Source organism: Saimiri boliviensis, chromosome 11 (assembly GCF_048565385.1).
Source record: "Saimiri boliviensis isolate mSaiBol1 chromosome 11, mSaiBol1.pri, whole genome shotgun sequence".
NCBI lineage: Eukaryota > Metazoa > Chordata > Mammalia > Primates > Cebidae > Saimiri > Saimiri boliviensis.
This window is the reverse complement of record NC_133459.1, coordinates 65,212,861-65,227,532: the sequence shown is the minus strand read 5'-3', so window position 1 is coordinate 65,227,532 and position 14,672 is coordinate 65,212,861. Positions and strand designations below refer to the sequence as shown.

Sequence of the window (14,672 nt, the reverse complement as noted above, 5' to 3'; positions counted from 1 at the left end):
GAAGCAGTCAGATCACCTGAGGTCAAGAGTTCAAGACTATCCTGGCCAACATGGCAAAAAGCTGTCTATACTAAAAATAGAAAAATAAGCTGGGTTTGTTGAAACACACCTGTAATCCCAGCTACTTGGGAGACTGAGGCAGGAGAATTGCTTGAACTTGGGAGGCAGTGGTTGCAGTGAGCTGAAGTTGAGCCATTGCACTCCAGCCTGGACAACAGAATGAGACTCTGTCTTTTAAAAAAAAAAAATATATATATATATATACACACACACACACACATCTATCTATCTCAGTGAGCAGAGGGATGACTTTGAACAGAATGGAAGTCAGGTTTGTACTGAGCAGTTCTCAGCTTGACTTCTCCCTGAGTTTAGTAATTTTGGAGCCCAAGGTATTTTCCTTTCACAAGTATGAAGAGTAAGAGAATATTTTATTTTGAGTTGGATATAATGATTTAGAGATTATTCATTCTTTCAATAAATGTATTAAACAGGCACTATATTATGTACTGTGATATTGTAAAATATTTATTTGGTCTTTGATAATTTCCACCTTGCAACTCCTAAAGTCCTTAGAATCTCCAGTGTTGTCTTTTTGTATGCTAATCAGTTGACCAGGGCTAGTACCTTCTAGGTAGCTTCAGGTTGGGGGTTAGTCATCTGAAAGACAAAAGCATGATTATGTAGGGTTGGGAATCTTCAGCCCCACCCACCAAACCTTCAGGGAAAGGAGAGGTGCTGAATGTTAAGTTGATCACCAGTAGCCAACGGTTTCATTAATCATGCCCACTTAATAAAACTTCCATAAAAATCCACAAGGACTGGGTTCAGAGAGCTGGATAGCTGGACATGTGGAGGTTTCTGAAAGGTGCTGTGCCCAGAGACAGCATGTAAGCTACTGGCTCCTTCCTTGCCTTACATATCTTTTCATCTGTATCCTTTGTAATATCCTTTATAATAAACCAGTAAAGGTAAATGTTCTCTGAGTTCTGTGATCGACTCTAGCAAATTAACCGAACACGAGGGGGTTGTGGGAACCCTGATTTTATAGCAGGTCATTCAGAAACAGGCCACAACCTATTTTTTCAACTGCCACTCGAAGTCAGAGGTAGTCTTGTGGAACTGAGCTCTCTGCCTGTGGGATCTGAGGCTATCTTCAGGTAGATAGTGCTGGAATTGATTGGAGGACACCCAGATGGTATTATCCACTGCAGAACTGATTGCTTGGTTGGTATGTGGGGAGAAACCCTACATGTTTGGTCACAGAAATCTTCTGTATTGATTGTTGTGGTGTGAGAGCAGAGCAAAAAACAGTTTGTGTTTTTTCCACACTCAGGTATTGTTGTAAGTATTAGGGATACAACAGGGAACAGAAGAGCCCAAAGTCCCTACCCTCATGGAACTTAGATTGCAAGGGGAAGCAATAGCTGATTCACAAGACAAATAAGTTAAAGATATACTGTTAGATAGGAAATTCTAAGGAGAAACATAAGGCAAGAAGATATGAAGTACTTGAGAGAGAATTTTGATATTTCAGAAAGGGAAGCCAGGGAGCCTGAGGCACAGGGGCTGCCCCTGTTGTAGCATTTGGCCATGGGGTGATTAGGGCAGGTGAGGAGAGGGTAGTTTTTGATTAAAGACCTAAAGAAAAGATGGTGCGCATGTGCATGTATGAAAAAGAGCATTTCAGGCAAAAGAAACATAAATTCAAGTCTTTGGTCTGAAAACGTGCCCAGCCTTAATACCAAGGATGCCACTGTAACTGGAGCAAAGTAAACAAGGGATAGATCACTAAAGACGAAAATCAGAGGCCTAGCTGTAAGACTTTTTAAGTCATAGTAATGACTTAGGCTTTTATTCTGAATGGGATGGTAAATTAAGGATTTTGAGTAATGATATTTTATTTTTTATTTATTTTTATTTTATTTATTTTATCTTATTATTCTCTATTAGAGACTGGGTCTCACTCTGTTGCCCAGGCTGGAGTGCAGTGGCATAATCATAGCTCACTGTAACCTTGAACTCCAGACATAAAGCAATCTTCCTGCTTCAGTCTTCCAAAGTACTGGGATTATAGGCATAAGCCACTGTGCCCAATCTTTACGTGTGTATTAAAAGATCATTGTGGTTGTTATGTGGAGGATAAACCCCAGGGGATCAAGGTTAAGTAGGAAGATGAAGTGAAAGGCTACTGCAGTCATCCAAGAGAGGATAGTATTTGGACAAGGATAGTAGCAACAAGAGTGGTGACAAATATCTTAAAAAAAAAAAAAATGTACATCTATCTGAGTGAGTAGAGGGATGATTTTGAATAGAATGGAAGTCTATTTAATAGAATGGATGGATTCTAGATATATTTTGAAATTCTTTTTCACCCAAGTAACTGGAAGAGTAAAGTTACCTTGAACAAAAATAGGGAAGAGTGCAAGAGGAATAATTTGCTGGATGGGGTGAGGGTGATGTGGTGGTGGTGGTGGAGGTTAATGTCAGGAGCTTAGTTTTGGACATGCTAAGTTTCAGTGATATCAAGTAGGCAAGCAAATATATAGAGAAGAGGTCTAGGTAGAGAGTGATACATATTTGGAAATAATTTTCACATAGATGACTTTTAAATCATGGCATTAGCTGAGCTCACCAGATTATGGATGTAGATAGAAAAGAGAAGTACAGGGATGAATGCCACAGAAAAGGGAGGAGGAAAACCAAGCAAAGAGAGTGTCCTACAATCCAAGTTAAAAAAAAAAAAAAAAAAGAATGAACAGCTGGGTCAAATGCTGCAGATATGTAAGATGAAAACATTGAAATGAACATTCTTAGAGTTTGGAGGTGATTGGACCTTAGTAATAATCCTTTTGCTGGAATTATAAGGGCAAAAACCTGATCAGAGTAGATCCAAGAGAGACTGTGTGTGTGTGTGTGTGTGTGTGTGTGTGTGTGTAGAGGTGGAAACAATAAATAGAAGAAATTTTTCCCAAGGGGTTGCTATGATTAAAGGAAACATGAATGATTGATAGCTGGAGAGGTAGATGAAGTCAAGAGAAGTTTTTTGTTTAAGATGGGAGAAGTAAGTTTGTTTACATGCTGAAGGTAATAATCCAATAGAGAAGAACTTGTGATGCAGAGAGAGAACTGCTAGAGCGATGTCCTTGAATAGACAGAAAAGAAATGGAATGTCGTATGCATGTAGAGGGAGTGACCTAAACTGCAATAATAGAGAATTCATTCAGAGTAACAAGAAAGAAATAGAGAATATAGGCACAGATACGGGCAAGTGCGTAGATGTGACAGTGGGAGTATGTAGAAGTTACCAGATTGCTTCAGTTTTCTCATTCAGTTGGCTGAAAGTGAAAATGTGAGTAGAGGTTTTCATATTTGAAGAAAGAGCAGGTATAATATAGCATTAAAGTGTGTAGTAAGAAATGAACCAAGAAAATACATTAAGGACACTGATTAAGTTAATGGCCCATAAATTTAAAGTGAGTCCTGTCATCATGGTTGGTTTTTTTTCCAGTTTCATTTAGCTACACAGGTTGAGTTAAAATATAGTGTATTATTACAAACTGTAGGGTATAGTTAGATACCTAATAGATCCAATAGATTAGGAAGTCATTGCCCTTGAAAAAATAGTTTATTATTCACAGTTCCAAGGAAAAGGGGGCCCACCACATCACCAGAAGTAATGAATGAGGCATTGTAGGCAACTTTAGGATTCGATACTTTGAATAATTTCAATGGGTTCTGGAGCATAGGAGCTGCCCCTCTTGGTCTGACATTTGGCCATGGGGTGATTAGGACAGGTATAGTGGTACAGTGTGAAAGCCCCATAATGGAGGTGGTTGGGGGTGTGGGTTCTGGATTGGCTGGTTTGCATTTGACAAGTACATGCCTGGGAGGAAGACTCCTCTTAGGAAAGGGGATGGGGGCCAAGAAGAGAGTCTAGAAGCCAAGGCAAGGTAAATTAGGCATAGCATCAGGTTGTCCAGAATAGGGCATGTGTTTGACCTGTGCATGTAAATCAGATGTTACAGCAACAAATTTACAGACACTATAAACATGGTTGATATACAGGTATAGGCTCAAAGAGGATAATTGGAAATAACCATGATTTTGGTTTTGCCAGCAAGTATGCTGAAATGGAGGGAAAGGTATGGTGAGAATGTAAGTGAAGAATGATTATGATAATTAACTATCAATTAAAGTAACTAACCTTAACCTCAAGAGGGAAGAGATGGCATGAGAGAGATTGGTATAGGAATAAAACATGGTAGAATCAAGGACCTGAATGTCATAATAGGATTGAAGGATTGTTGAAGCTGGAGTTTGAGCGAGCATATAAGCTGGAAAAATAGGAAGTGCTGGTTGACCTTGCTAAAGACAGGAGCCACGTGCATGACCATGGCAGTAAATGTCTGAAGTAACAAGGCAGTTAAAACCATTTATGTGAGATTTCAAGGAGCCAAGAGACCAGGGTATTCGAAGGATTACCTTCATGGATATTGAAATACTCAAAAATTATGCCAGAAGTAACAATTGGAGGCAGAGCCAGTGACGTAGGATATGAAATCTTCAGAGGATGGTAGAAGAGAAAGGTAAACTGCCATAAGAAAGTAGAGTACATGTGGTCATTGAAACCATGGAATTTACTCAGGATGGTGTATGTGGTAAGAAATCAGATAACTAAGATTTGAGCCTAAACATAATCTGTAAAAGGGTAGCTCAAAGGAAAAAGGAATGAGAGGACTCGATTTTGTAAGGATAGTAGGACAAAATGTTCAGGAGGAAAAGAATGAGAGAGTTGAAGGTAATGGCAAAAGAGTGATTCAACTGAGGCTGGGTGCTGTGGCTTATGCCTGTAATACCAGTGCTTTGGGAGGCCGAGGAGGGTGGACTACTAGGTTAAGAGATGGAGACCATCCTGGCCAACATGGTGAAACCACATGTCTGCTAAAATTACAGAAATTAGCTGGACATGGTGGTGCATACCTGCAATCCCAGCTACTCGGGAGGCCGAGGCAGGAGAATCGCTTGAACCCGGGAGGCAAAGGTTGCAGTGCACCAGGAACACACCATTGTACTTCAGACTGGGCTACAAGAGTGAAACTCCATCTCAAAAGAAAAAATAAAGTGATTCGATTGATAAATGTGGATTCAAGATCAATAGAGAAAAGATAAATCTAAAATATTCCGATTATTTGGTAGAACATGGAAAGGTCAGGTGATTAGAAGTCTCTAGGAGGTTGAAGAATAGTCTGTGGTATGAGAGAAACAAATCTGAAGAGTCAATTTTAAGAAGGGGGAATGGTCAGCTGTCAGATGTTACAAAGTACTGAAACGAGTCCTTTGGAGTCAACAATTTGAAGGACTAGCATGAAAGTAGTCTTTATGTAGCAGAAGAAAGAGTGGAGCTAGATTGTAGTTACAGAGCAAAAAGAGGAGTCATGTAGTAGGCAGTATTATTGACTAACATTTTAAGAAGTTGGACCGTGAAAGGAAGGGAACATAGGTAGAGGAGGACATAAAGGAAGCATTTTTAAGTTGAGAAGATGATTGGGACATACTTTTACGCTCACAGAGAAAAGACAGAAAAATATAAGATAGGAGACCTGGAATTATGGATGGAGAAGAGTTCTGAGACAGCAGTGACAGGTTTCAGAGTTCACAAAGAAGATCAGTCTTAGATAAGAATGGCAACTCTTTTACTGAAAAAGTAAAAAAGAGATAAATTTGAAAAGAAAAAGATAAATTTGTATTTGAAGGAATTTTTACATGATTGATACTTTATTTTTTTTTTTTTAGAGATGTTGGAGGTTAAGTCCTTAGAGACAGAAGGAGAATAGGATATGATATTTTTAAATAATGTAAATTTGAAATAGTGCACAAATAGAATTCATTTAATTATATATTTTTAAAATATTTATTAAGTGCCCATGAAAGTTCCTGCCCTAAACATGCTTACTTTCTGTAGAGAGGTGGACGACAACAAAATGTCAAGTAATAATAAACGCTAAGAAGAAAAATAAAATATGAAAACTGTTTTATCGTTATTTAAAAATATTTTATTGTCTGTGTTTTTATGATTTAAAAAGTAAATATTTAAAATGTTTTCTTTGGAAGCATATTTACCTTTTTATGATCTCAGGGAAGATCATCCCCATTTTATAGAAATCCACATTACAGAGTACTAGAAGGAATAAAATGATAAGTCCTTGTCTTAAGGAATTTACAGAGTAAATCCAAAAGTGAAAAAATATTTGTTTCATGGACATAAATATTTTGATTATAACTTTTCTTATTAAAAAGTAGTATATGCTAGGCACAGTGGCTCACACTTGTAATCCCAGCACTTTGGGAGGCCGAGGCAGGTGAATCACGAAGTCAGGAGTTCGAGACCAGCCTCGCCAATATGGTGAAACCCTGTCTCTACTAAAAATATGAAAATTAGCTGGGCATAGTGGGACGTGTCTGTAGTCTCAGCTACTCAAGAGGCTGAGGCAGAAGAAGAATCACTTGAACTGGGTGGCGGAGGTTGCAGTGAGCCAAAATCACGCCATTGCACTTCCGCCTGGGCTACAAAGTGAGACTCTGTCTTTTCTTTCTTTCTTTCTTTTTTTTTTTTTTCTTTTTAAAGGAGTATATAGTTCAGAAAGAAACATGCTATTCTTTTTCAGGCTTTATTAATCATGTTTAAATCTGCCTATGTAACTGCTACACACTCATTTGTGCTTACTATGTGCTAGGGACTTCCTATCATACAAAAATTAATTTATTTAATCCTCATAATAACCTATGAGTTAGATATTATTATTATCCTCATTTTGCAGACAAAGAAACTAAGACCCAGAGGAGTCAGCATGGACTTAGGATCTGACTACCTGGGTTCAAATCTCCACCATTGTAGAAATGTTCCCCTTAAAGTCTTTGTGTTTTTATATAAAATAATATTAATAGCAACCTCTTGCGGTTGTGAGGAGAAAGTGATGTAATGTATGCCAACTCTTTGGAACTATGTTTATACATAATGAGATCTCAAGTAGCTGTCGTTATTTCTTGTTATATGTTTATATTGTTCACGTTTCTAAATGAAAGCCTACTTTTTTATTGTTCGTTGATTTCTCAATCTTGAATCCTTTGCATTATATTTTATTTTCCTTATATAGGAACAATGCCACACAACCAAGTAAGTCTATTAGCTTTTTTGCTACAATGAAAGGAACTTCAGTGAAAGGATATGCCGGTGCAAATCAAAGCAGAATGGTTGTGTCCAAAACCATGCTTCTTCCATCTGAATTGAAAACTATAGAAAAAACAAATCCCAATATGAAGACAATACAGGTAATATTCTTAGAATTTGGAGTTTATTTGAAAATAAACTCAGCACTATGAAAAACTCAATTGAAATGTAAAGATAGAAAATATAATCACTTATTTGTAATATTGTAATACTGTTTTATATTATTCCACAAAATGTAATACTGGCAGTTGTCTCCTATAACTAGTTATTGATAATAATATTAGAATGGAATGAGAAATGTCTATTCATGACCTCAAGAGCTAGTTGCTTATGGTATTAATTATATACATTAAAACTTTTATTGTTTTCAGCAATATACTCTTGAAAATACAAAATGATTTGTCATGGAGTCAGTTATTTTGCCTCAGAAGATTTATAAGAATTGACTCATTTAAAGTTTTAATCAGAGAGTAACATATATACGGAAAAGAATATAATATATAACTTTGAATGGGTTCAGCATTTGTTTAGATGGGACATTAAAGGCAGAGTCCATAAAGGATAAAATTCGTAAATTGAACTTCATCAAAATTAAAACTTTTTCTCTTTGAAAGACATTGATAACAGAATACAAAGAAATGTGATGCACTGGCGAAAATAATTTACAAAGCATATTTTGATAAAGTACTTACAACTAAAATGTATAAACAATCTTCAAAACAGTATTAAGACAACCCAATTTTAAAAAATTAGCAAAATGTTTGAGCTACTTTACCACAGTAGATAAACAGATAGCATGGAAGCACATGAAAAAACTATCAGTATTAATTGAAACCATAAAATACTGCTAAGTACCTATTAGAATGGCTAAAATTAAAGGACTGATCATATCAAGTATTGACAAGTATGTGGAGGAACTAAAATTTTCACACAGCTGGTAGACATGGAAAATAGAAAACAATTATCGGTCAACTTATTAAATGTTAACATATACCTACTATATCATTCAGCTCTTCCATGTCTAAGTATTTAGAAAGAGAAAAGAAAGTATATGTTTATATAAACACTACTACATGGATGTTTGTAGCACGTTTATAGATAATGGCAAAAAAAACCCCTAATTTTATTAAACAAATGCTATATATTTGCACATATATATTTTATTTATCTGTATGTATATATACATATATATGAATACACATATATAAATAATATATGCATATGTATATATATACACACAAATGAAGCCTATTTTATATATATTTATAAAATTTTCTCCAATGGTGAAAATATTTATTATATATGTATATTTTCTCTAGTGGTGAAAGCATTTCTGTTAAGATCCAAGAACAAAAGAAGGATGCCTGCTTTTACCACTTCTCTTCAACATAGTAGTAGCAGTCCTAACCAGGACAGTTGGACAAGAAAAAGAAATAAAAGGCATCCAGCCAGGCACGGTGGCTCAAGCCTTTAATACCAGCACTTTGAGAGGTTGAGGCGGGCAGATCACTTGCGGTCAGGAGTTTTTAAGACCAGCCTGGCCAACATGGTGAAACCCCATTTCTACTAAAAATACAAAAAAAATTAGCCAGGCATGGTGATGTGTGCCTGTAATCCCAGCTACTTGGGAGCATGAGGCAGGAGAATCACTTGAACCTGGGAGGTGGAGGTTGCAGTGAGTGGGGATAGTGCCATTGTACTCCAGCCTGGGCAACAACCGAGACTCTGTCTCAAAGTAAATAAAAGGCACCCAAATAGGAAAGGAAGAAGTAAAGTTCTCTCTGACGTTATCTTATATAAGATCTTGTAGAAAACTGTAAAAAGCACACACACACACACACACACACACGACTAAAAAATGAATTCTGCAAAGTTGCAGGATAGAAAATCGAGACACACAAAGTAGTTGCATTTCTAACAATGAATCTCCAAAAAGAAAATTAAGAAAAAGATTGCATTTACAATAGCATGATAATAAATACCGTACTTAGGAATAAACTTAACCAAGGAGGCCAAATATTTGTATACTGAAAACTACAAAACACAAAAGAAAGAAAAGAATACACCAGTAAATGGAAAGACATTTCTTGTTCATTGACTGGAAGGCATAATAGTGTTAGTATGTCAATACTACCTAAAGTGACTTACAGATTCAGTACATTCCCTACCAACATTCCAGTGATATTTTTTCAGAAATAGAAAAACCCATCCTAAAATGTATCTGAAATATCAAGAGACCCAAATAGCCCAAACAATCTTGAATAAAAAGAACAAAGTTGGGGCCAGGCACAGTGGCTCATGTCTGTAATCCCAGCACTTTGGGAGGCCAAGGTCGACTGATCACCTGAGGTCAGGAGTTCGGGAACAGCCTGACCAACTTGAAGAAACCCTGTCTCTATAAAAAATAAAAAAAAGAACAAAGTTGGAAGTCTCATACTTTCTGATTTCAAAACTTACTACAAATCTATAGTAATCAAAACAGTGTGGTACTGGAATAAAGACAAACAAATGGAATGGAATAGCCCACAAATAAAATTTTCCATATATAGTCAAATGGTTTTGACAAAGAAGCCAAGACTATGTAATGGAGAAAAGACAGTCTCATCAACAAATCTTGTTAGGGCAACTGGATATCCACATAAAAAAGAATGAAGTTGGATTCTTGCCTTATACCATCTACAAAAATAAACTCAGAATGGATTAAAGACCCAAAATAAGAGCTAACTCTATAAACCTCCTAAAGGAAAACAGGGAAAATAAATTATTTGGCAATAATTTCTTTCATATTACACCAAAAGCATATGCAGCTAAAGAAAATATATTGATCTACATTAAAATTAGAAACTTCTATCAAAAGACACTAACAGAGTGAACAGACAACCCACAGGATGGTAGAAAATATTTGCTAATTATATATTTGATAAAGTGTTAATAACCAGAATTTATAAATAACTACAAAATAACAAAAAACAGGCCAATTAAAATAATGGGCAAGTAACTTGATTAGGTATTTCTCCAAAGAAAGTGTACAAATAACAAGCACAGGAAAAGATACTTAGCTTCACTAAACATTAGGGAAATGTAAGTCAAAAACACCACTCCATACTCATTATGATGGCTACTATTTTAAAAAAAATAAGTGTTGGCAGGACATGGAGAAATTGAAACCCTTGTTTACTCTTGGTGGATTGTGAAATGGTGTGGCCACTGTGAAAAATGGTATGTAGGGCCAGGTGTGGTGACTCACACCTGTAGTCTCAGCACTTTGAGAAGCTGAGGCAGGAAGATTGCTTGATGCCAAGCTCAGCACTTTGGGAGGCTGAGGCAGGAGGATTGCTTGAGGTCAGGAGTTTGAGACCAGCCTGAACAACATAGCAATCTCTATTAAGAAAATGAGCCAGGTGCGGTGGCTCAAGCCTGTAATCCCAGCACTTTGGGAGGCCGAGGCGGGTGGATCACGAGGTCAAGAGATCGAGACCATCCCGGTCAACATGGTGAAACCCCGTCTCTACTAAAAAAAAATACAAAAAATTAGCTGGGCATGGTGGTGCGTGCCTATAATCTCAGCTACTCAGGAGGCTGAGGCAGGAGAATTGCCTGAACCCAGGAGGCGGAGGTTGCGGTGAGCCGAGATCGTGCCATTTTGCACTCAAGCCTGGGTAACAAGAGTGAAACTCCGTCTCAAAAAAAAAAAAGAAAATGAAAAAAGAAATTATCCACATGTGGTGGCAAAAGCCTGTAGTCATAGATGCTCAGGAGGCTCACTTGAGCCCAGAATTTCAAGGCTACAGTGAGCTATGATCGTGCCACTGCACTTTAGTCTTAATAACAGAGCTACATCCTATCCCCAAAAAAGAAAAGAAAAGATAAACAGTATTGTGGTTTTCCCAAACCTTAAAAGTAGAATTACTGTATGATTCAGGAAGGAGTATATATTTAAAATACTTGAAAGCAGAGTTTCAAGCAAATACTTGTACAAACATCTTCATGTCAGCATTATGCACAATAGCTAAAAGGTGAAAGCAACTAAAGTGTCCATCATGGATAAACAAAATGTGGTACATGTAATGAAATATTCAAACTTGTAAGGAAAAATCATTAATGAAATTAAAATCCTACATTAGAAAAATATTCACTAATATAAATAATGTGCTATTGTAATGGTGACATGTAAATAGTTAAAGAAGAAATTAAAAGGAAAATCAGAAAATATTCTGAGATGATACATAATCAAGACACAACATGCCAAAGCTTATGGGATACAGCTAAAGCACTGTTTAGAGGGAAATTTATAGATATACATTCCTATTAGGAAGAAGAAAGATCTCAACTTATCCTTCCAACTGAAGAAACTGGAAAGAAAAAAGAGTGAATAACATGAAATAAGCAGAAGGAAGGAAATAAAAAACATAGGAGTGGAAATTAATGAAATATTCAATAGCAAAACAATAGAGAAAATCAATGATATCGAAAGCTGATTCTTTAAAAAAAAGATGAACAAAACTAAATAAACAGTTTGACCGAGGAGGAGAAAAGATGATTCAAATTACTAGACTCAAAAATGAAAGAAGGTACATTACAACTGATTTTAACAGAAATAAAAAGGATTATAAAGGATTGCTATGAACAATTGCATACTGATGTGGTTTGGATGTTTGTCCCTTTCAAATCTCATGTGGAAATGTAATCCCCAGTGTTGGAGGTAGGGCCTGGTGGAAGGTGCTTGGGTCATGGGGGTGGATCCCTCATGAATGGCTTACAACCACCCCCTTGGAGATGAATGAGTTCTTGCTCAGTTAGTTCACCTGAGATCTGGCTGTTTAAAAGAGGCTGAGACTACTCCCTTCTGTCTCTCAGTCCTGCTCTTGCCATTTGACATGCTTATTCCCCCTTCACTTTCTGCCAAAATTGGAAGCTTCAAGAGGCCCTCACCAAGAGGAGATGCTGGTTCTATGCTTGGACAGCCTGCAAAACTCTGCGCCATTTAAGCCTATTTTCTTTATAAATTACTCAGCCTCAGGTATTTCTTTATAACAACACAAGAATGGGCTAATACACATGCCAACAAATTAGGTAGCTTACCTAAAAATGAACACATTCCTAGAAAGGCTAACTACACAAGGAACTGTATCTAGAGGAACTAGACAATCTGAAAACACATATAAGAAGTGAGGAGATTAATTGGTAATTTAAAAAAAAAAAAAAAAAAAAAAGCACCCACAAAGAGAAGTCCAGGCTCAGGTGGATTCACTGTTGAATTCTACCAAATTCTTCACAAACTTGTCCAAGAAACAGAAGAGGAGGAAACCCTCTCCTACAACACCAGTATTTCAGTGATACCACAACCAGACAGACTTCACAAGGAATTATAGACCAATATCTCTCACTAAAGTGAGTGTACAATCTCCATCAAAATAACTAGTAAAACAAATTTAGTAAAATATAGAATTATGCATCACAACGGTGTTAATGTGCTAGGGCTGTAAAATACCACCAAGTCAGTTAAACAACAGAAATGAATTAATTTGCTCACTGTTCAAAGGCTAGAATTCCAAGATACTAGCAGGTTTGATACCTTCTGAGGCTTCTCTTGACTTGGAGATGGCTGTTTTCTTGCTGTGTTCTTACACTGTCTTTTCTCTGTGCATATGCATCTATAATATCTGTGTGTTCTAATCACTTCTTAGAAGGGCAGCAATCATAGTGGATTAGGGTCCAGCCTAACAGCCTCATTTTAACTAAGTAATATCTTAAAAGACCCATTTCAAAATATAGTCACATTCTGGAGTACTGATGGTTAGGTCTTCAACGTTTGAAATTTGGAGGGAGACATCATTCAGTCCATTACAACGACCAAGTAGGATTTATCTCAGGGATGCAAAGTGGTTTAATTTGAAAAGCAATTAATTTAATACCTCATATGAATGTAATGAAACACAAAAATCACATGATCATCTCAGTAGACACAGAAAAAGCATTTGGAAAAAATCCAGCATCTTTTCATGGCATAAATACACAACAAACTAGGAAAAGAAGGAAATTTCCTCAACCTGATACAGGATTCACAAAAACCCCACAGCTAACATTGTACAGTGACACTTAATCTCCTTATGATCAGGAACAAATCCTTGCATTGCTATTCAACATGATTGTGGAGGATCTAGGCATGGAAATTAGACAAGAAAAAGAAAAGACATCCAGGTTGGAAAGGAAGAGCTAAAAACATCTCTCTTTGCAGATTACATCATGTTATATATACAGACTCCTAAGGAATTCACTAAAAAGCTATTAGGACTTGCAAATGAGTTTTGTAAGGTTGCCGGATACATGATGGGTACACAAATAAGTTGTATTTCTGGGCACATGCATAGAACCATTTGAAAATTAAGAATGATTTCTTTCACAATAGCATTAAAAACAGTAAAATAGGAATAAATGTAATAAAAAATGCAAAATGTATGCTCTGAAAACTATAAAACATTATTGAAAGAAATTAAAGAAGGTCTAATTAAATGGGAAAGTATCCCATGGTCATGATCAAAAGACCTACTATTGTTAAGATCATTATACTCCCTAAACTGATCTGTAAAGTTAACACAATTGTTATCAGAATTTCAGCTGACTTCTTTCTACAAACTGACAACTGATTCTAAAATTCATATGGGGCTGGGCACAGTGGATCACCTGAGGCCAGGAGTTCGAGACCAACCTGAATAACATAGTGAAACCCTGTCTCTACTAAAAATACAAAATTAGCCAGGTATGGTGATGCATGCCTGTAATCCCAGCTACTTGAAAGTTGGAGGCAGGAGAATCACTTGAACTTGGGTGGTGGAGGCTGCAGTGAGCCAAGATCATACCATTGCACTCCAGCCTGGGCAACAAGAGCTAACCTTCGTCTCAAAAAAATAAAATAAAATTCCTATGAAATCACAGGGGACCTAGAAGAGCCAAAATCATCCTGAAAAAGAATAACAAAGTATGATGATTCTGATTTCCCTGTTTCAAAATTTACGAAGCGATAGTAATCAAACTAATGTGCTATTGGCACAAAGGTAGACACATAGATCAATGGGATACAATTGGGAGTTCAGAAATAAACCCATTCACCTAAAGTCAACTGATTTTTTATGAGTGCTGAGATTATTCAATGGGGAAAGGATATTCTGTTCAATGAATTGTGGCAGGATAACTCGATTGCCTCCTGGAGAAGAATGAAGTTAGACCGTTAACCCAGATTTAAGAGCTAAAATTGTCACACTCTTAGAAGAAAACATAGAGGTAAATTTTTATGACCTTGGATTTGGCAAAGATTGTTATATGTGACACTAAATGCATACGTAACAAAAGAAAAAGTAGACAAATTTGACCTTACAAAAATTTTTAAATGCTTGCATCAAAAATATGTTCAAAGTGAAAGGAAAACCCACAGAATAGAAGA

The 14,672-nt window shown here is 36.5% G+C and overlaps 1 protein-coding gene across 1 annotated transcript in view; it reads left to right on the top strand.

Annotated features, from left to right (window-relative positions):
* DNAI4 (dynein axonemal intermediate chain 4) overlaps positions 1-14,672 on the top strand; it is a 96,035-nt gene that overhangs the window by 12,467 nt on the left and 68,896 nt on the right. Inside the window, 1 exon segment of the mRNA XM_039473958.2 lies at positions 7,158-7,332. Coding sequence (XP_039329892.1) covers positions 7,158-7,332 — 175 coding nt within the window.